At 31.6% G+C, this 21,596-nt stretch overlaps 1 protein-coding gene across 2 annotated transcripts; it reads right to left on the bottom strand.

Moving 5' to 3' along the window:
* Positions 1–4,527: 4,527 nt before the first annotated feature.
* LOC120078352 (plastidal glycolate/glycerate translocator 1, chloroplastic) lies at positions 4,528–9,068 on the bottom strand. 2 transcript variants are annotated; one of them, XM_039032609.1, is made up of 9 exons: positions 8,632–9,068; positions 8,219–8,534; positions 7,162–7,423; positions 6,893–7,008; positions 6,419–6,528; positions 5,724–5,901; positions 5,369–5,498; positions 4,801–4,992; positions 4,528–4,656 (listed from the first exon to the last, which is right to left on the bottom strand). In XM_039032609.1, the coding sequence occupies exons 1-8, from the start codon at positions 8,971–8,973 to the stop codon at positions 4,842–4,844; spliced, it is 1,605 nt and encodes a 534-aa protein (XP_038888537.1). In that variant the 5' UTR covers positions 8,974–9,068; the 3' UTR covers positions 4,528–4,656; positions 4,801–4,841. The 2 variants fall into 2 exon arrangements, with proteins under 2 accessions (XP_038888537.1, XP_038888536.1); XM_039032608.1 differs by having other exon boundaries at positions 4,555–4,992.
* Positions 9,069–21,596: the final 12,528 nt, after the last annotated feature.

The raw sequence follows: 21,596 nt of genomic DNA, 5'->3' as shown, positions 1-21,596 counted from the left end.
TCGAAATTTTGGAAGATTTCGATGAGGAAAATTGAGGCTTTGGTGAAATGGAGGCCTCGGTGAGGAAAATCAACAAGATTTTGGAAAGTAGAAAGCAAAATAGAGGAAAAAAATCAAAAGCAAAACGTTTCGGTTATAGGAAGAAATCGATGAGAGAAAAACGATCAAAGGAAGCCAAACGATTGCGGTGAGGAAGAAGAAGGGGCTGGCGGACATTTTAATGCGAGGAAGTCATGTATCAGGTACACGACTTAGTGTAATCGTGTACCAGGTACACGATTTCCTCAGTCAAAACTGCATGACTGTCATGCCAGACTGTGCATACCAGGTGGCCAGGTACTCGTGTACCTGGTACACGATTTAAGGCTTATCATGTACCCGGTACAAGATTAAGGTGTAATCGTGTACCCGGTACACGATTTAAACACTTATTTTTGGGAATAATTTTCCTCCAACCTTATTTTTGTCATTATTTATTAGAAAAATTATTTAAAAAAAATTCCAAATTAATTTTTAGTCCCAACCTACAATTATACTCCTTATGATGGGTAGTTGGAGAAAAAAAATGCATTTATTATATGGAGAAAGAAAATACATTTATTATATTTTATTAATTATTTGAGATTTTTTCCTATTTTCAATTGGAAAGAGTTAATGCATTTAATATGATTCTATCTTTCATTTAATACATTTAGAAGTATCAAGCAAATGGAATATATGATATATACCATGATTTATAGCGATAAGTAATTTATATATTGTGGTATATTGAAGTTATTAAATTAATTTTAAACTGCACTTATGTTCGGAAGTTGTTAAATTTTGATTTATTGGGATTATATATATTATGATATAAAAGAAATTTACGATATATACTGAGATTTATGTTGAACATTGAGCCAATTTAAACATGTTCTAAGGTATATTTAAAATAACTATGAATCCGCCAGAAAAATCAATTGATATCACAATATATATCATAAATCCATTTAAGTAGTCAGAAATTCCAATAAATTTCATTCAGGCTTTAAATATATTTATTATATATTATTAAGTGGTTGATATTTTTTTCCGTTCGAAATTAATGTGACTTTTTGTCCCCAAGTTTGACTTCAAACATGAAAATATATATATGCTCTGATATATGTATTCATATATACATTTGTTTATTTTACAATATGAAATGTATGATATATACAGTCATATAAATGAAATTTATGATATACTATGGTATATTGAAGGTTTTAAATTAATTTTGAATTACACTTGAAGTTGTTGTTATATTTTGATTTATTGAGATTATATATACTATGATATATACAAATTTATAATATATACTAAGGTATATGTTGAATATTGAGTCATTTTTTTATTTATATACTGCGGTATATTTCATATATTGGTTAAAATATTTACGTTAAATGAAAAAATAATCATATTAAATGCATTTTCTCTCCTCAATTAAAAATGGAAAGAAATTTCAAAAAATTAATCGAATATAATGAATGTATTTTTTCTCTCCAAACTTAAAAATGTTTCGTAAATATAGAAAAGTATACCATGAATGTAATTTTTCTCTCTAATTTTCTCTCTCCAACCGCTCACTACAAGGGATATTTTTGTCCCAAAAAAACATTAAATCCCTTATATGAAAATATTCCAATATTTAAATATTTATGAAATTAAGTTTTCAAAAAAGATTAAATCTATACTAATCGAAAGGAAAAAGTAGAGAGGAGAGAGAATCTCTCTTCTTATTATTAATTAATATCCTGACTTTTTATTTTAAAAATTACGACATTAATGTCACCGCTAATTATTCAACATACACTATAAGACTATGAAGTTTGAGATATGAAATAAAAGATTTAGGAGGGTATTAAAGAAAAAGGAAAAAGAAGAAAAATGGAGAATGTTTAGCCATATAAAAGAGAGAGAAAACAAAAGGGAAAAATGATTTTAGGTAGATAAATAATTTCGTTCAATACATAGAAACACTTAATTTGAGATTGTTATAACTTTTAAAATAACTGTTGGTAGTAGTATTTTAAAAAAATTAGATGTAATACAAAGAAAATAGAATGTTTGGTAAATTTCAATTTAAACTCGAAAAGCATATGGGGTGTTAAATAAAATTAATATAAAATTGATATGATTTAGCTATTATAACTAAAGTGACATATTATTTCAATTATATATTGATATTTTATATCAAACTTAATGTAAGATAATTAATTAAAAGTTTTATATGCTTTAAATTGAAAATAAACTCTATTTCCATCTAAATTATTTGATAAAAGTTAATAAAAAAAATTGCTATTAAAAATTGAAAAGTGAATAGACCTGAGTGAGAGAATATAATTGTAATTTTTTTAAAAAAAAATAGTTAGAGAATATATAGATTCTTAGAGAAGATAAATTCAAAAGTTGGTGTGAGCGTAAATTTGAACATAAAAACAATTTGAAAGTGATTATAGATAAATTAATAAATGATCAAATTTACCAAATATTTAAGATTTTTCCATAATCGTTTGACATTAAATAATTGAGGTACAACGTTTAGGGGTGTTAATAATTTAGCCAAAAATGAGTAAGAGGATGCCAACTATTATACTAGCTAGCTAGGTAATCGATTTTTTGATATACAACTGATACATTAATAATATACTTGAATGACTTATTTTATTGTTTGCAAAAAGAATTATAAAAATTAGGCTTGTGTCTTCATCTTTTTATGTTTGCATAAATGGCAAAAAAAAAAAAAAAAAAAAAAAAAAATACACCCCAACCCATTAACTTGAATGTTAATTGTTGTTAGAATTACTGTTGAGACACTTTCAATATTAATTATTGTTAGATATACTATTAGTACACTAATGTCTTAATTCAAGTATTTACTGATTGATGTTTGATACACCCACGTCTTATTTGATATACTATCGATATATTTGGAATATCATGCTTATAAAATAAAGCATGCGTATCTTACTTCAAAATAGGTTAATGATTAAGTGTTGATTGATGCTAGATATACTATTCATACACTTTTGTCTTAATTAAAGTATTTTACTAATTGATGTTTGATCCACTCATGCTTTTTATCTAACATATTGTTGATATACTTAGAATATCATGCTTATAAAATGAAATACATATGAGTTTATTTCAAATTAAATTACTTATTTAATGTTGATTGTTGTTAGATCTACAGCTAATAAACTCATGTATTACTTCAAAAATTTATTGATTGATGTTAGATACACTCATGTCTTATATCTAATATACTATTTAGTATTAGATACTTGGAATTTTTAATATTCTTGCTTGATATGTACTTATATATTGCTGATATACTTAAAAGTTGTTTGATATTTTATTATATACTATTGATATAATTGAAAGTTGAGTGATATGTGATATATTATTGATATTTTTTAAAATTGTTTGATATGTAGTGATATTCTTAAAAAACAATTTGATATGTGATATATTTGAAACTGATAATATACTTTAAATATAACAATGGATGTATAATATATTATTAATATATAAAAATTAAAATGGAATCGGATAAAATCAAATAGAATTTGAAAAAAATGACATGAGGATAAAATTGCAAAATATGAACCTCGTGATGATGGAGAGAGAAAAAAAGATGATAGATTGAGAGAATAAAGAAATTGAAAGGTTAAAAGAAAGATGTGATGGATGCAAGATGAGATGAGATTTAATGAAAGAAATATTTAGAAGTGAAAAATGGCGATGGTGAAAAAATAAATAAATAAATAAATATTAACATAAAACTAAAAAGGATAACATTCAAATATTAAAGAAAAGAAGACGAATCTACCTTTTATGCTATATTTGCAAAGTTAAAAATCTGGTGCTAATATTTCAACTACACTAATTTCTTTGGTTATCCATTACAATTTTCCTAGAAATAATAGTCACCTTTATTTTTCCAAGTTTTTAGAAAAACATGTTTCATGGAGATGAACTTGTACAAAGTTTTTAGAAAACATATTTCATGGAGATGACCTTGTACATAGTTTTTAGAAAAACATAGTTCATGGAGATGACCTTGTGTTTATGTTTATTTATTCAAATATGATTCGACTTCTAGTATTTGATCTTAAATTGTTGAATGTGTGTACTTGGTTTGAGTAAACGCGCCTTAAAATTAAAATTCTGATTTTCTCTGTTGAATGTGTGTGCTTGGTTTGAGTAAATGCACCTTAAATTTGAAATCTTGAAAGAACGCCTGTGTCTTTAAAAATGTAACTTGAAAACTAAAACTAAAATGTTTTCAAGTCACAGCTTAAGTGTTAAAACAAAAAACTACAGAAACGTTGCATCCTAGTCCATCATATCATAAATTTGGAGTTTATGATATGGGTTCAATTATTGCCTTGATATTGTCGGTTGCTATATTTGCAATCCTTTAAAAATATTGTTATACGCTTAATTATTAGCCATAGAAGTTCTATCAATCCTTTATATATAAAAATATATTTTGCACACTTTATATTCACGTATAAAGTCCCGACGCTCACATTTCCATTAAACTGCGAAAACTAAATATATGGACATGCTTCATATTTTATTATAACTATTTTTTTAATACATGGGAGAAGGGGCCTTCCAATTAAGGATGAACTGCAAGGAAAAAGGAAAAGAAAAATAAATTCCTTTTTAAATAAGGAATATGCTGAAGAACGAAAAATTAAAAAAATAAATGAACTAGAATATCAGCATGTTCTTCCCTGTACAAAGTTCATGCTTCCCTGATTTTCCTTTTACCAGACATTAGAAATGATGGTGAGCAAGAGACTGGCTTTATATCAGCCAGCAATGGCAATCAAGCTTTGCCTAACTAATGGAAGTGAGCAAAGCAAAGAGCCAAAAATTCCATTCAAAGCATAGGCAATGGCGCAGAATGGGAGAGCCTCCGGTTCCTTGGCCGATAACGCTGCTGTTCCGAGCCCGTGTGCACTGAAACACGAACAAATTGGTAAACACATTAAGACTCACAAGTAGACCCACTTTGTTCTTGACAACAGTGCCTAACATAATGATGAACATCAATGACTTTCAAGTTTCTATTCTACTGACAAATCCAAGATTACTGGAGGTGAGGCTGCAACGAAAGAGCAGCCGAACTCGGGGAATTGAGTTATATAATCACAAAAAATCCCATTCTCATTTCCCCATTGCAGAAAAAGAACAAAGGAAACGGGATCAAGGAGAATTTGAATTGATACAGTTCCATACAATTGCATGTTGTATTATGTATGACATGGATTTCACACATTATATGCATAAGACAATTCAAATTCTACCATTGATTCAATGGCTGCATAGCACATACCTAGAAGCAGTTGCAATTCCCCGGGCGATAGGATCACGGAACTTCAGATTATCAAGGGTTGCTTGGACAAAATTTGCCCCAACCAAACCAGTTACAACGACCACAGCAGCAGTGACAGATGAATTGGTGCCTAAAACCGAAAGAACAGAAACATTGTAAAGTTATGCTATAAACTTACAAAGAACAGCTTCACATAACAATTAAGAGCATAGAAACATACTGCATGGTAAATATATCACAGTTTATTGCGGCTAAGCATTTCATTAATTATATTTCTTTTGTATAAATCACAGTTTCAATAGATGCATAGTAAATAGACCTAAAACTACAAGAGTATTGTAATTGTATCGTGTACCTTCAAAAAATGTCACAATGCTGAGTGCCAATGCTACAGTTATACATCTTGGTAGGATTGAAACAGTCAAGTTCGGTTCTAATCCGATAAAACGTCCAACAAGAGCAGTTGAGTACAATGAGAATATAGTTGAGATAATGACAGAGGTAAAAATCTCAGCTGCATGCCTTTTCACGAGCTGCAAAATACAAGACAGAATTTCAAATACAGAAATACTAATATGACTTGGTTACAGGCTGGTTTGTAAGGTCGCATGTAAAAAAGGAGTAGAATATTTTAAGTGTTTGTTCTTCCTATACCACTGATCTTGTTTGTTGGAAAATAGGATGGCCGGATAGTTTTGCACAATTTTTTATTTCTAATACAGTACTTCCTTCACCAAAAGTAATCTGATGGTTCTTCATCCCTAATTTTAACACTTTCAGTGCTCTTAATAAAAGCTCAAATGAGAAAGGAAACTTTAGGAACTTAAAAAATCATTCTGGTTAAAAACTCATTCTCAAGTCATGAACATCATTTATAAGATGCAGGTTCCTCTATATGCAATAATCATGATAGTATCGCCATTAGCAGCAAAAAGCAAAGTTTAATACTCGACTTGATTGAAAAGTTTAATGCTTTCTAAGATTCAAACCATGTTAAGAACAGAAAGGAAGTTCAGCTCATTGAATGTGATCAATAAGAAAGAAAACTACCTTTCTCTGTTTGAACATTGAGAAAGCAAAGGAGAGGATAACAGATCCCAAAAATCCCATTAGAATATCACCAGCTCCAGGGTTAGATGATTCTTTTGTCAAATATGCAGCTGAAATTGTGTAAAGGACTATCAGTCATACAAAAAGAATGGGAAGGCATGTTTGCAAAATAGTGAGATGTGAACAATAAAACTCAGTGCACTGAAAGAGTGAGCTCAAGTAAACCATCTAAAACACAAGCCATAAATCCGTTAATCTAAGTATAGTGTGATATAGAAACATTTTTTTTTATTCATGCACTAAATACATGGGAGGACTAGGGAGACTTTTAAAAGTTTTCCTAGATATTAATATAAGAAACAAATGTAGTATCTAGCAATAATACATGTTTTAGCAGCTTAACATCTTTTAGGTTTGCCTGGTAACTAAAGAGAGATCAAAACGTTATGCAAATATCTTGGCTTTAAATTATACCTAGAATTGGATCAAGCCCAGAGCGGGAAAAGTATCCAAAAGCCAGTGCAGCGAGATCGGCAGAGACTGCACAACAGATGATTGGGTGGAAAACTGTCTTCACGCTGCTCGGTAAACTGTCAATCATATACCAAAAAACTATAAGATGCAAAGTAAAAGAAGGAGAACCCATATTATAAGAATAGTTTTAATCAAATGAATTTCCCAAAAGTGTGAAGAGGCTATTTTATCTCTTTCAGCTTTCTAAAGTTAAGGACGATAGAATTTACTTAGAACCAACAATGTAGCCTAACACAGTTGACGCAAGGAGGAACGGAAGGAATGTTCGAGCACTTGTCCCTAGTGCTGTTGGATAAAACAAAGCAGCAACAAATGACACCAGAAAAATTCCAGTCCAACTCCACGCTTCAACTGATGAAAAGGGAGATGGTTTTTTCATAGGCTCAGCATCAGTCATTTCCGTTTTTACAATATTTCTAACAGCTATAGCCGTATATCCTGCAACACACAGAGTAGCTAGCCAACCTACAACTGCAAAGGACCAAAGAATGGAAGAGGGTAAGCCATTCAACTGAAACTCAAAAACCCACAGAGGGGGAGGAGAGAGGAAAAGTGGTAACGAGTATCTTTAGATACACAGAAACTAGTCCATGCTAACATATATGAATTGAGAACTGAATCGGAAACATATTTCATGAGCAAAAGAGAGAGATAGATAAACCCTTTTTTCTTTCTTTCTATATATATTTAAACTTCTCTACGTATCTGTTCATTTATCTTTCTTGATGGCCATCTGTAAAATTCCGCCCCCCTCCGCCCCCCCAAAAAAAGGAAGAAAAAAAGCCTCCGACTTTGAGACATCAGGATTTTTCTTCATTAAGCTTACTTGAAGATTCGAACACGTGACCTTTAGGTAGGTGTTAGTGTTACTCAATGACCACGTCCTTAACCATTGGGAGCCACCCCTTAGGGGCGATAACGATTTTATGGTTTAGTTATAAGCTTATAAAAACTACTTTCTCCCGTGAGTTTCAATCTTTCGTTATCTAGTTTCTTTGTTTTGTACTTTCTAACAATGTTATCTACTTTCTTCAAAGTAGTTTTTGTTTTTAGAATTTGGCTAAAAATTCAAATGGTTATATTATACACCTTAACAAAGATGAAGACTAAAAAACCAGAGACAAATTAAAATGATTATCAAATAGACCTAGACCAAGTAAATCGAAGTAACCAAACCACTCCCAAAGGATACTATAGGCACTTTTAACATTTGCTTACTCAAATTCTCACAGTTAAAATGCAATAGATTATGACAAAATCATATACCTATTATGAAGCAAATTTTGATCCCAGATGCCGCAGGTATATCCCTCACAGACAAAGGTAAAATAACCAAGGATGGAACATAAAACAAAGGAAGCCACCTCTGAATAAACAAGAGAGCCGGTTCAAAGAAGTTCATAACGCCAGTAGCAGCAGCAGGAACAGTAGAATCAAGAACCAACAAAACAGAAAAAATACAGAACATCCCAAACAATGCACTAGGAAACTTAATCGCAGCAGCCACAAAAGCCCCTTTCAAAAGCTTATCAGCCGCAAGAATAATTCCAAGCGAAACAACCAAATGAATAACCCCAAGCACCTACAGAAGATAAACCAAAAAAATCACAAAATACAACAAGAATCATAACCCAGACCACCCCCGAAAAAAATACCCAATTCCATTTTCAATTGCTTACAGTTTGAGAGAGAGAGGAAGAAGGGGTAACACCATCTGAGGCGGCAGATTTCAGAAGAACTTCTCTGCAAGTAGGCAAAGATTCTGAAGAATCCATAGGAAGAAGAAACCTTCGATTGGAAGAAGGGATTCTGAAGAGGGGTTTGTTTGATTCTTTGAGAGAGTGGAATTTGTGAATGGCTCGGGAGGTACCATTGAAAGGAATGGAGGAATTTTTGGAATGGGAAGGAGAAAATTGAGACCATGGATTGGAATGGGGTGCGAGAGAAAGGGTTGGATGGAGGTAATTGGAAAGAGAGAGAGGTGAAAATGAAAGATGGGGTGTGGCGAAGGAGGCCGCCATGGAAATCTGTGAAGCAGAGACTGAGAAGCTGCAGGGAATATTTTGTGGGAATTTGGAAGTCGTTGAGTGGACGTTGATGATTCTAACGTGACCAGAGGATGGACTGAACTCGGTTCGTTATGATCTGCCACGTCTCTTCTTTCACTAAGGGAAGTAAAAGAAAAGGGTAAAATAGGTAAGAAAATCAATTTTACATCTTAATTTTACCAAAATATAGATAAAATGTGGTGTCTATTATTTATATTAATGACATTTTATTTTATCTTTTGTTTAAATATTTTGTGTATTTTTTAAGAAGGTAATGGAAGTATCGATTAACCTTTTATGTCGATAAAAATATTGATACGTCGATGGAAATTTAGAACTATGATTCTACTTGAAGTTTGACCCCCACTTTACCTATTGTCCAAAAAAATCTTCCTTTTTATTTATTATTATCATTTTTTTTGTCTATATCATATTTAATTTCATAAAAGTGAGGTTTGAGGTAGGTTGCATTTGGATATTTGAGTTTTCAAACTTAACAATTTCAACATGCATTTGGTTTTATTTTATTCTCCCTGTTAATTTTTCGTTAACCACTAACGAAAAGTTATAATGACCCTTACTTTTTTTTTTTATTAAAAAGAAATTTATTTTAGAAATTTATTTTAAATGTCAAACTACTGAAAATATTTACAAATGTAACAAAATATCACAGTCTATCACTAATAAATGTCTTTATCAATGTCTATTAATGATAGATGATAGTAGTCTATTAGTGCCTATTAGTGTTTATCACTAATAGGCAATGTCATTTTGCTATATTTTTTAAATAATTTGCTCATTTTCTAAAAACACTCATATATTTTCTAATTTGTCACATGTCTTGCATTGTCAACAATCAAGGATTCTATTATGGTCTTTTATATATCCAAAACCTTACCATCTTCACACCATTGTTTGTATTGATCATGATAGGTAGTAGCAACAGACAAATCAAGACCTTCATCTCCTTTGTTGAAAACTGGAAAATCATGTTCCTGGGGTCTTTCCTCTGAGTTGTCAGCTTAAATGCAATTGACAAGTGCTTTGACATCCCCATCAGATTCACAACCCTCATCTGACTTCTCAACGGACAGAGTAAGTACATGGCCTTTAATCTACCATTTCAAGAAGATTGGACATTCAACTTGAAAGTGACCAAAACCCTCACACTCTCCATATCAGACATATTTCTCTTTGTTAAAAAAGCCTATTTTACGATCATCATTCTTTGTTTATTGAACCTTCTATGAAACTAAATCTTTTACCTCATGCCTTAGTACTCTTTTCATAATAACACGATAGGATCACAATACCAGAGATAATGGTGACCGCTTTAATACCAATTAAAAATAACATGGAAGTACCATAGCGCATGTCAAACTTTGTTACGAACAATATTACAACTTTCTAGAAAACAATACGATAAACATAAATAACATATAAAGAGAACACTAAAAATTAGTAACCCAGTTCAGTGCAAACACCTACGTCTGGGGGGTAGCGTGCCTAGGAAAGATAACTTCACTAATACAAATGATAAACAATTACAACATAGTACTCATTTGTAATAACTACACCATTACAGTGATGCTTGTAGAGCTTAACAATTCAACCCTTCACCTAGGCTCCCCCTAGATGTGAGACTCCCCCTCTTGGATACTTAGGCTCCTTCTAGGTGATGATATGAGTGAAGAACATCTTATGTTCCCCCTAAGAATGAGACTTCCTCTCTACTAGATTTGAGTTTCCCTTAAATCATGAGACTCCCTCTCACTTGAACTGTATCTTTCTCACTCGAGCAAAGACCATTCATTATCTAGCTTAGGCTCCCCCTAAGCTTGAGAATCCCTTCTCAAGAAGTACACTGATGAAGCACACAGATAACTTGGAGTATGTTTCTAACCTCACAACAACACAACCTTCAACGTCTTCAAGAATTCTAGAAAAACAATTATGATAGAAGTACTTCACAAGACAACGACTCTTCAAATCTTTTGTGAGAACGACCAACTCTTAACAAACAATTAAGAGACTTTGAATAGGTACAACCGGATTGATGACCTTAACTTCCAAAAGTAGTTGCACAGATAAGGAAAAGATTTGCAAAAATAATGCAGACAAGATTTTTCACATATGGAAAGTATTTTGCAAAAACAACATTTTCAAAAAACATCCTTTAACCAGATAGGCTAAATGTAGAGACAACCTAAACAACATTTTCCTGTCTTAAACAAATATTATCAACACACAAAGTGTAACAAAAATATCTTTTTCCAGCCAAACGAGAGGAAGTCGATTGGAGAGAGAGAAAAAGTCACAATCGCTTTCAACAAGTACAAGAAAATTAGAGAGACTTTCTGAGAGTTGAAGAAAAAAAATTCAAAGCGTGAGATTGTGGAATTCATATTTTGGCAATCATTGTGGTATGTGTGGTAGTAGACGACGCCGGGTGGAAATGGAAACCATGAGAGAGAGAGTTTTAAGGAAGGAGGGAGAAAGAAGAAGAAGAAGAAAAGAAAAAACATATATTTGCGTATATTAGAATTTCTCTTTTTTAAAAAATCAAAACTAAGTTCCACGTCAACTTTAGTTAGAAATTAACAGAAAAATCAAGGATACTACCAAAAGTAAACCTAAGGGATAAAGTTATTCAATTTGAAAACTTAGGGATCTAAATGCAACCTAAACAAAATATCAAGGACCAAAAGTATATTTTTTCTTCCTTTGGTTCTTTGGTTCCTTAATTTATGATTTATTTATTATTTTACTTATATTACTAATGTTCACCTCTTTGTTTAAGCACTTCTTGGACTATTATTATAAAAACTTGTGAAATATCTGTATGAAAACTCATTATAATATCCACGAGAACAAGAGCGAGAGTAAGTGTCGAATCATCAAGAGCGAGAACGAAGTGAACATCGAAAAGAGCGAGAATCAATAGTTTTCTAAAAAGTGAATATATTTTCATTTGGGCCCAAAAAAATAGGGCCATCCATAAAAAAAAAGTTCCTATCCAATCTAGAAGTAGAAAGAAGATTGTTGCCAACCATAGTGAAACAAAAAAGAAGCCGTTGTTTGTCGTCGTCAGGAATGGGTTCCTCCTCACGTCACGTTCCCGCTCATACTCCACCTTTGATTCCCGCTCTATGTCTGCATCCTACTCTTACTCTTGTTCTAGGTCCGTCTTCGTCTCTTTCTCTCACAGTTGCAGTTCTTGGAGTCGAAGCCCCCTCATCAAAGAACGAGATTTGTCTTTCATTTGAGATTGAATCTTTCGTTTTGGTGTCTTACATTTGGTGCTTACTGGTTGTCGGTGCGAAAGGAAGTATCAGAATTAGGTATTTTATGCTTGAGAGTTTGGTCGATTATGTATGACCTCTTTGAAATCATTATGCTATCAAGAAATAGAACCCTTTATATATCACAATGTTAATCAATTTTCTCATATGGAAAGAAGATTCCCCAACACTTTTTTTTTCTTCATGTTCTTTTAGCTCACTGAAGCATCACAAGCAAGAATATATTGATGCCCAAAATCGGACAGGGAAAACGCATATGACTTTCTAGTGACACCAATAATGAATTTGTTTGAAGAGGAAAGAATGTGATTTGCAAAAGAAAATATGCACACTAGTATTGTCGAGATATTTAGGTTTTAATTTATGTATTATGTATATATTTAGGCTATAATTAGGTTATCGTTCTTTCGATAAATTTCCTATGTAAATCTCAAGTTATCATAGAAATTATTCATTCAAATATTGTTTCCACATGGTATCAAAGCGTAATTACTAGGGTTTTTACTTTTCAGGCTTCCGATCTCTACCTCCATTGACGACCGATCGACGGAGGTAGATCTACACATAGATTCGTTCATTGCTACAAGTCCTGATCCGCCTTACGCAAACATCTCCAACGGATAGCCCAAATGCCAGACCAGTGTAGATCTACTTCAAAATTGCTTCTTCAGTTTCTATCATCCAGTTGCTTTAGTTTATCCGCTCACAAACTCAAGTTATTTCTATCACCTTGAGTTTGAGTTTGAGGGAGGGAGAGTGTTGAGATATTTAGGCCTTAATTTATGTATTATGCATATATTTAGGCTATAATTAGGTTATTATCCTTTCTATAAATTCCCTATGTAAATCTCAAGTTAACATAGAAATCATTCATTCAAATATTGTTTCTACAAGTATGATGCTTATCACACACACTCTATGCTTAAGTTAGAAAGCGAAAGAATATTAGAAGCTAAGAAGTTTGGGAATAGGATTCCAAGTTAGCTTTGAGAGTTATTAGAAGTGTTGCAATGCCACACAATATCTCAAGCTATCTTATCCTTTAAAGAGGGTCCATAAAACAGAATCCCTTAAAAAATTGAGTTCATATTGAAAAGAATTAGTACGGATTGATTTCATTAATAAAGAATTCATGAGTACATGAAGTAAAAAGCAGAAAAGAACAAAGAAAGAGAGCAACTAAGAATCTGGAAAAATAGGGTTTCCAACCCTTAGTACATTTTCATCACAGGTGAAGATTGATCTAAGAATCCTAAGGTGGCTCTTGAAGTGATGGAAAGTCTCTTTCTCAGATTTTGGTTGTGGAGTTTAAGGCTTGGCTTGCTTCAATGGATGACTTTGGGCACTTTAAATAGATCACTTTAAAATGGTGGGTGGCTGTCAAAATAAATACATCAAACTGTTCTAGGAAGATTCGATGTGGACTAACTATACAAAGTCGTTTTGACCATGAAAATTTTGTTGAAGCAGTCTAGGGCATAATGTCGTTGCATTGAATTTTTGTGTGCAGAGGAATACGGTGGCATTGGAGCAAAGGTCCAAACTTTTTGCACAATTATAAAAAATACAATTAGTGCTTAACATAAAAGTTGTAATTATCCCTAAAAGTGCTAGAATAACCAAAAATAGTTCCAACATATGCAACAAACTCCTTTTTTTTGTTTACTTAATTGTGCCTAAGTGAGAGCTTATATAATCACTATATACCTATATTTCACAATATTAACCATAAATTAAGGGTAAAATATGTATACGATATTCATCAGGTTCAATATGAGACAAGGACACCAATAAAAATGGAAAATGGTGGGTTTAAAGCGTGATAACGAAGGAAAATTAGAATAGGAGGAGAGAGGAATGAACAATTCATCCTTGCAACAAAGCATTCGGATCACTAATGATTTTTTTTTAAATTAAGCTAATAAAGGGTTAAGTATTTAACATACCTCAAAATAAATGGAGAACCTCTTGGCATGTCTTTTTCTCCTTGTACTTCAATTTCTTGAAGTCGAATCTCCATCTCTACCATAAGATCTTTCTTACTATGACTCTGATAAGAACCAAGACTTGTGCAAACCTCTTCCAAAGAGAAAGAATGGGATTTTTTTTATGTGCAAAGAATTGTTTTCTTTACGGGTGTGCATAGAATCGAAAAAGTCAATGGACCGAGTCACACTAGATCGAATCGACTAGTTTGGTCTGATTACTTTTAAGAAATTAATTTTTTTCTGTTTAAATAATGATAAATCGCTGTGTTTGGTTCGGCTCACAGTTTGATTTTTTTAAAAAAAACTAAAAAACTTAACCGAACCGATAGGTATAGAATTATTGAAGTTAATTTTGAATTGATACATATTAGCCGTACATTCTCATATTTTTAGTAAAGTAGTTTTATATATTATTTTTGTTATTATTTTAATTTTTGTTACTCACACAATTGATTTAGGTTTTGTTGTGGTTTCTGTAACAAGCTACTGTTTTTGCTATGACTTTACAACGGATTAGACTCTTCTTTGATCATCGATGGGATGAGAATTCTCATTACCCATGATTTTCGAAATTTTGAGATGCATATCCCATCAAATTCATGGTTTAAATAATTTTTGGTATATATCCAAGGTAAACTTTTTCCCTCAGTTAACTATATCTCGTTTGATAATGTACCAGATTGGTTCTGCCAATTCGAATCTTATTAGGATTATCGAAGATAAAAATATTTTATGGATGATGTCAGTTTTATCAGAGTCCCCCCAAATTGATTGAATAAGGAATTAGCCGACATTGATCATTCTTCCCAACCTCCTCCTGAGGGCAACACTGAAATCGTTATTTTCCAAGATTTCGATTTCTTTCAATCTTGTATTCCCACTAGAGTAGCTTTACTTTTTAGTAACAAGCTAAGTCGGTATGGAAGAAAATAGTTTATTTCTTGTACATGTGGTTTAGACAGTTTATTATAGTGTATTGTTTAGTGTGTGATAATTGTCTGAGTAGAATGTATTTGTTGTTTTCAAACGGCTTTGAAACTCTCAAACCTTTAGAATTTCATGTGGGGTAGTTTTGACAATTGTTAATCATTATTTTTTAATTTTATAATCTATTTTGCTATTTTTACAATTTTATATTTTCTTTGTTATTTATCCAAATGAAAACTTAAATTTTTTATTTATCTAGTCAATCCTATGAAAAATAAGGCAATTGTATATGAGGTGGCCTTAAAAGGGATTTTGGGAGAAACAATTGGGAGTGGCTTTATGAGAATGAGATGACCCAAATAATTATGGCAGTTGAAGAAGATCCAATCCAAGACTCTTTACTGAATCATTCTTGAGTTTTTCTTTATATATATATATGCGAAAACCTTTCGTGGTCCAAAATTAAATATTGGAAAATTTCAGCCTCAAGTTAGATTGAAAGTTTAATACCAAGATTCAAATTGTAGTCAAATTTTTCAAATTAGAAAGATAAATTTCACATTTTTTCTGGTTATTTTAAAATTTGGCTTGATAGATATCAGATGTGTTCTTATATTGAAATTTTATGAGGTTATTGGTAAATCAACTTATTATATATATATATATATGAAATTAAAATAAAATAGATTAAATCATCCTACTTCTGCTATAGGTTTTTAAATTTCAAATTTGGTACTTAAAGTTTTAATATCTTAAGGTATTAGTTTGGAGTCGATTTCAATTTAGTTTGTATGATATGGTTAAATCTTTTAAATCTATGATATGAGTATAGTTTTTATATCTAAAGGACACATTAATCCTAAGGTTTTGTTTGACATTAGGATTTCGAGGGAAATAATTTCAAAATTCAAGAATTAATATATATATATATATTATATTCTTATTTGTGAACCGAGTTGATTTAAAATCACTTAAAATCTGCTTAAATTATTAGAAAATTAAATTTCGAAATTAAATAAGAGAAGTCTAAGGCCAACTCTCTCTATAATACATAAATTCTACGCTCAAACTCTCCACCTTTCACATTCTCTGACTCTTTTAATTTGACTTAAGCATCAGAATATATGGGCATGTATTACATCGATATCCTTATAATTATATATAAATATAAATATAAAAATTAACATTATCTTTGTCAATTATATATATATATAAATAAAACTAAATAATTATCTCCTTTTTTCATATATTTTTATTTAAATAATAATTAAACAAGGCCCTTAGGACATGTTAGTTCTTTCTTGATAGTCGAATCGAATAAAAGAAAAAAAACGATAAAACGCCGTTGCCGGGGATCGAACCGGGTCACCCGCGTGACAGGCGGGAAATTAAGAGAAAAACAGTTTTGAATTATATATAAATATTATAGACTAGAAAGGTAAGTAAAAAAGAATCCGAGATGCGGGGTATCGATCCCCGACCTCTCGCATGCTAAGCGAGCGCTCTACCATCTGAGCTACATCCCCTGACAACATTCAGCATGACATTTATAATTTATATATAATATATATGAATCAAGTAAAATTATTTTATTTTTATTATAGATGATAAATAAACCTTATTATAATATCCACAGACACCATCCAAATTTCTCTCAAGACGACCAAGGAGTACCCCACAAAGTTGGATGAAAATATATGGTTTTGCTCGATATTCAAAATTATTAAATTCTCAGTTAGAGCTTTAATTAAAAAAAAAAAAAATGGTAAAGATGAGGAAAATTGTTAAACTATTTGCCAAAAAAAAAAAATAGTTTCTTCTTATCCATAAAAACCGATAAATATAAAGTTATTCAAAAAGTCACTTTAGCTTGTGATCATCGAAGAGATGCAATCAAGATTAGAATCTCAAATTACCCATGAAGGAAACTAGTCAAGTAAAAGAATCAAAGATTGACATGTTAGTTCATCAATATGAAATGTTTAAAATTTGATGAAATGAAGCTATTTCGATATGTTTTTTAGGTTTACTAACATTGTCAATGCTTTAGAAGGACTTGGGAAAAAATACTCAAATCTTGAGAAGATAAAGAAGCTATTTGTGGTCTTTGCCTAAACAATGGGAGCCTAAAGTCACCGCCATTCAAGAGGCAAAGGATCTCAAATCTCTCTCCATTGATGAACTCATGGGCTCGTTGTTGACGCTGAGATAAAAAGATCAAGAAAAATATGAGAGATGAGAAGAAAAAGAAAGAAAAGAGTATAGCTTTAAAGACCATCTCTTTAGAAGTTGACTCCCAATATGAATGACCTTGATGAAGATGATGTTGCCTATCTTTCACGTAATATAGAACTTCATCAAGAGAAAGAAGCAATTCAAGAAGCATCTTTCCAACCAAAAAGAGTCAAAAGGTGAAAAGAGAAAAAAGGATGAGGTAATATGCTATGAATGCAAGAAGCCGGGTCATATTAGAACCGATTGCCCTCTTCTCAAATCATCCAAGAAACCCAAGAAGAAAACAATGAAAGCTACTTCGGATGATAGTGATGAAAGCGAAAGTGAGAGTGATAATGAAGAAGATGGCCAATTTTTTGCTTCATGGCTCATAGTGACAAAGAGGATGAACAAAATGATGAGGTAACTCTAGAACCTCTTTTCTTATAATGAATTGTTTGAAGCTTTTGAAAAATATGCAAAATGATTTAGAAAAACTTAGTTCTAAGTATGTTGTGCTTAAAAAGGAATACAATGTTTTTATCTAGTAAAAATAAGTCTTTACTTGAAGAAATTTCTTTGCATAAAAGAGAATGAGCATGATGCTATGCATATTGATGAAATGAATATCTCTTGTGATAAGCATGCTTTTGATTGTAATGAGAAAATGCCTTGCTTGACAAAGTTAAATTTCTTGAGCATGATAGTTGTGAAAAAAGATAATTTGATTAAATTACTCAAAGAAAAGGAATTTAGTGCTTTGTAAGAACTTGATAAGGCTAAAGAATCTATTAAAAAGTTGACAATGGGTGCTCCAAAGATTAGACAAGATAATTGAAGTAGGCAAGCCTTTTGGTGATAAAAGAGGTTTAGGTTATATCGATGTATTTCTACTCCTTCAAGTTTTAAAACTATCTTTGTTAAAGCATCTCATAATATGCGTACGCTTAATATACCTAAGGCTGTGTCTAAGCATGTTAAATCTAACTTTGTGCCTATATGTCATTATTGTGGTGTTGAAGGCCATATTAGACCTAAGTGTTTTAAATTGAAATATGCTCATACTACTTCTCCAAGAAGAAATTTTTCTTAAAGGGCAAAGTTTCACAATGCTCCAAGGAATAATTTCTCCAAGAAAAAGTAGAGTGCATAAATTTGTTGTAAGAGGTAAATCTTTGTATAATGTTGTTTGTTTCTCATGTGGCAAGTTTGGACATACAACTTATTCTGTTACTTGTCTAAATCCAATGCCTTAAATGTCTATGCAAAAATGAAATGGATTCCCAAGTTTGTCAATGCTAACCATCTAGGACCCAAATAAGTGTGGGTACCAAGAATCAAACTTGAACATTTGTGTTTGTAGGTTTGTTTGAAAGCCTTAAGAAAAAACAGGTGGTACTTGGATAGTGGTTGCTCGAGGCACATGACGGGAGACCCATCCGTGTTTGTCTCTCTCTCCAAAAGGGATGGAGGTCTTGTAACTTTTGGTGACAACAGAAAGGTAAAATAATTGGTAAAGGTAGTATAGGTAATGAATCTTCTATTTAATTGAAAATGTACTATTGGTTGATGGTTTGAATCATGATTTACTTATTATTAGTCAATTGTTGTGATAAAGGCTTTAGAGTCGTGTTTGATAAAAGAATTGCATCGTCGAAAATGCTAGTGATAGAAAAAGTTATATTTGTTGGAAATAGAGATGAAAATGTTTATACTATTGATTTGAATGATTGTCCTATTAATAATAAATGTTTATCGGCTTTGCATAATGATTCTTGGTTATGGCCTAGAAGACTAGGACATGCTAGCATGCACTTAATTTCAAATATTTCCAAGAATTCTTTGGTTTAGAGATCTTCCCAAATTTAAATTTGAAAAAGACAAAGTTTGTGATGCTTGTCAAATGGGTAAGCAAACTAAGTCCTCTTTCAAAATCTAAAAATGTGATCTCTACAACTAGACCCCTTCGACTATTACACATGGACTTATTTGGCCCTTCTAGAATTTCTAGTTTTGGAGGGAACTATTATGCCTTTGTGATAGTTGAGGATTTTTCAAGATTTTACTTGGGTTTTGATGCTAAAATATAAGGATGATGCTTTGAAAAGCTTTTCTAATTTTGGCAAAAGAGTTCAAAATGAAAAAGGTTTTTTGATTTCTAAATTAGGGGTGATCATGGAGGAGAATTTGATAGCAATGCTTTTGAAACTTTTTGTGAAGAAAATGGTTTTTTTCATAATTTCTCCGCTCCAAGGACTCCTCAACAAAATGGTGAATTTGAAAGGAAAAATCGTACTTTGCAAGAATTTTGCTAGATCAGAGTTATGGTTTACCTACATACTTTTGGCCGGAAGCCATTACACTGCTTGTTATGTTTTTAAAATAGAGTTTTAATCAGACCTCCTTTGGATAAAACTCCTTATGAACTTTGGCATAACAAAATTCCAAATATTGGGTATTTTCAAAGTTTTTGGTTGCAAATGTTTTATTTTGAATAACAAAGGAAAACTTGGAAAATTTGATTCTAAGACAGATATTGGTATTTTCCTTGGCTATTCTTCTACTAGTAAAGCTTAAAGAATTTTCAATAAAAGAACTTTAGTAATTGAGGAATCTATGCATGTAGTATTTGATGAATATTGCAATGTTATTTCTAATGAGCTATTTATACTGATGTTTTAGAAGAAAATTTTGGAGATTTACTTGTTAGTGACAAAGGCAAGGAAATTGTTTCAAGTAAGCAAGAGGTGAGCTTAATCGAAAGAACGAAGTTGGTTCTTCATCCATGCCTAAAAAGTGGAGGTATGCTCCTTTCCCATCCCAAAGAATTAATTCTTTGGTGTCCCGAAAAGGTGTGAAAACTCGTTCCTCTCTTAATATGTTTAATAATCTTGCTTTTGTTTCTCAAATTGAACCAAAAAGTTTTTAAGATGCCGAAAATGATTGAATTTTGGATTTTAGCTATGCAGAAGAAGAAATAATCAATTTGAAAGGAATAAAGTTTAGGAGTTAGTCTCTAGGCCTCTCATGCTTCTATAATTGGAACTAAATGAGTCTTTAGAAATAAAATGGATGAAACTGGAAATGTCATTAGAAATAAATCTAGACTTGTAGCTCAAGGTTATTGTCAAGAGAGGAAGGAACAGATTATGAAGAACTTTTGCATCCGTTGCTCGATTAGAAACTATTAGAATGTTGCTTGCTTTTGCTTCTTATAAAGAATTTCATTTTGTATCAAATGGATGTGAAAAGTGCATTTTTAAATGGTTATATCATGGAGGAAGTTTATATAGAACAATCTCCGGGGTTTGAAAGTTTTGATTTTCCTAATCATGTCTATAAGTTGAAAAAGGCTTCTTTAATGGCTTAAACAAGCTTCAAGAGCTTGATATGATAGACTTAGTAATTTCTTGCTTGAGAATGGATTTTAAATGGGTTAAAATTGATACTACTCTTTTTATTAAGCTAAAGAGAGAATGATATTCTTTTGGTACAAAAATATGTGGATAATATTATTTTTTGGTTCTACTAATCCATCTTTGTGTGAAGATTTTCTAAGTGTATGCATAGTGAATTTGAGATGAGTATGATGGGAGAAATCAAACAACTAAACTCAAGGATGATATTTTCATAAGTCAAGAAAAATACACAAGGGATTTGCTTAAAAAGTTCAAATTCATGAAGGTAAAATTGCAAAAACTTCTATGAGTACATCCCACTAAGCTTGACAAGGATGAAAAAGGTAAGTGTGTGATAATAAAAACTTATAGAGGTATGATTGGATCTTTACTTTAATTAACCGCTAGTAGACCCGATATTATGTTTTAGTGTATGTCTTTGTGCTAGATTTCAATCTTGTCCTAAGGAATCACATTTACATGCCATTAAAAGAATTTTTAAATATTGCTTGTGTACAATTGATTTAGGCTAATGGTATCCTAGAAATGTTGAATTTAATTTGGTAGGATATTTCGATGTGAATTTTGCGGGTTATTTTACTTGACCGTAAGAGTACTAGTGAGACTTGTCAATTTCTTGGTAGTTCCTTAGTTTCTTGGTTAGTAAAAAGCAAAATTTGGTTGTCTTATCCACTTGTAGTTGCTAGTTGTTGTGCTCAAATTTTTTGGATGAATCAAACTCTTTGTGATTTTGGATTAAAGTTTGA

This window comes from Benincasa hispida, chromosome 5 (assembly GCF_009727055.1).
Source record: "Benincasa hispida cultivar B227 chromosome 5, ASM972705v1, whole genome shotgun sequence".
NCBI lineage: Eukaryota > Viridiplantae > Streptophyta > Magnoliopsida > Cucurbitales > Cucurbitaceae > Benincasa > Benincasa hispida.
The sequence above is the reverse complement of the archived record's forward strand: the minus strand, read 5'-3'. Positions and strand labels throughout refer to the sequence as shown.

Coding starts and splice junctions, on each gene's coding strand:
- LOC120078352 (XM_039032609.1), bottom strand. CDS start 8,973: ATGGCGGCCTCCTTCGCCACACCCCATCTTTCATTTTCACCTCTCTCT. Junction 7,009..7,161: donor GGCTACATTGTTGGTTCTAA/GTAAATTCTATC, acceptor TATGATTGACAG/TTTACCGAGCAGCGTGAAGA. Junction 5,902..6,418: donor CAATGTTCAAACAGAGAAAG/GTAGTTTTCTTT, acceptor TGTATTTTGCAG/CTCGTGAAAAGGCATGCAGC.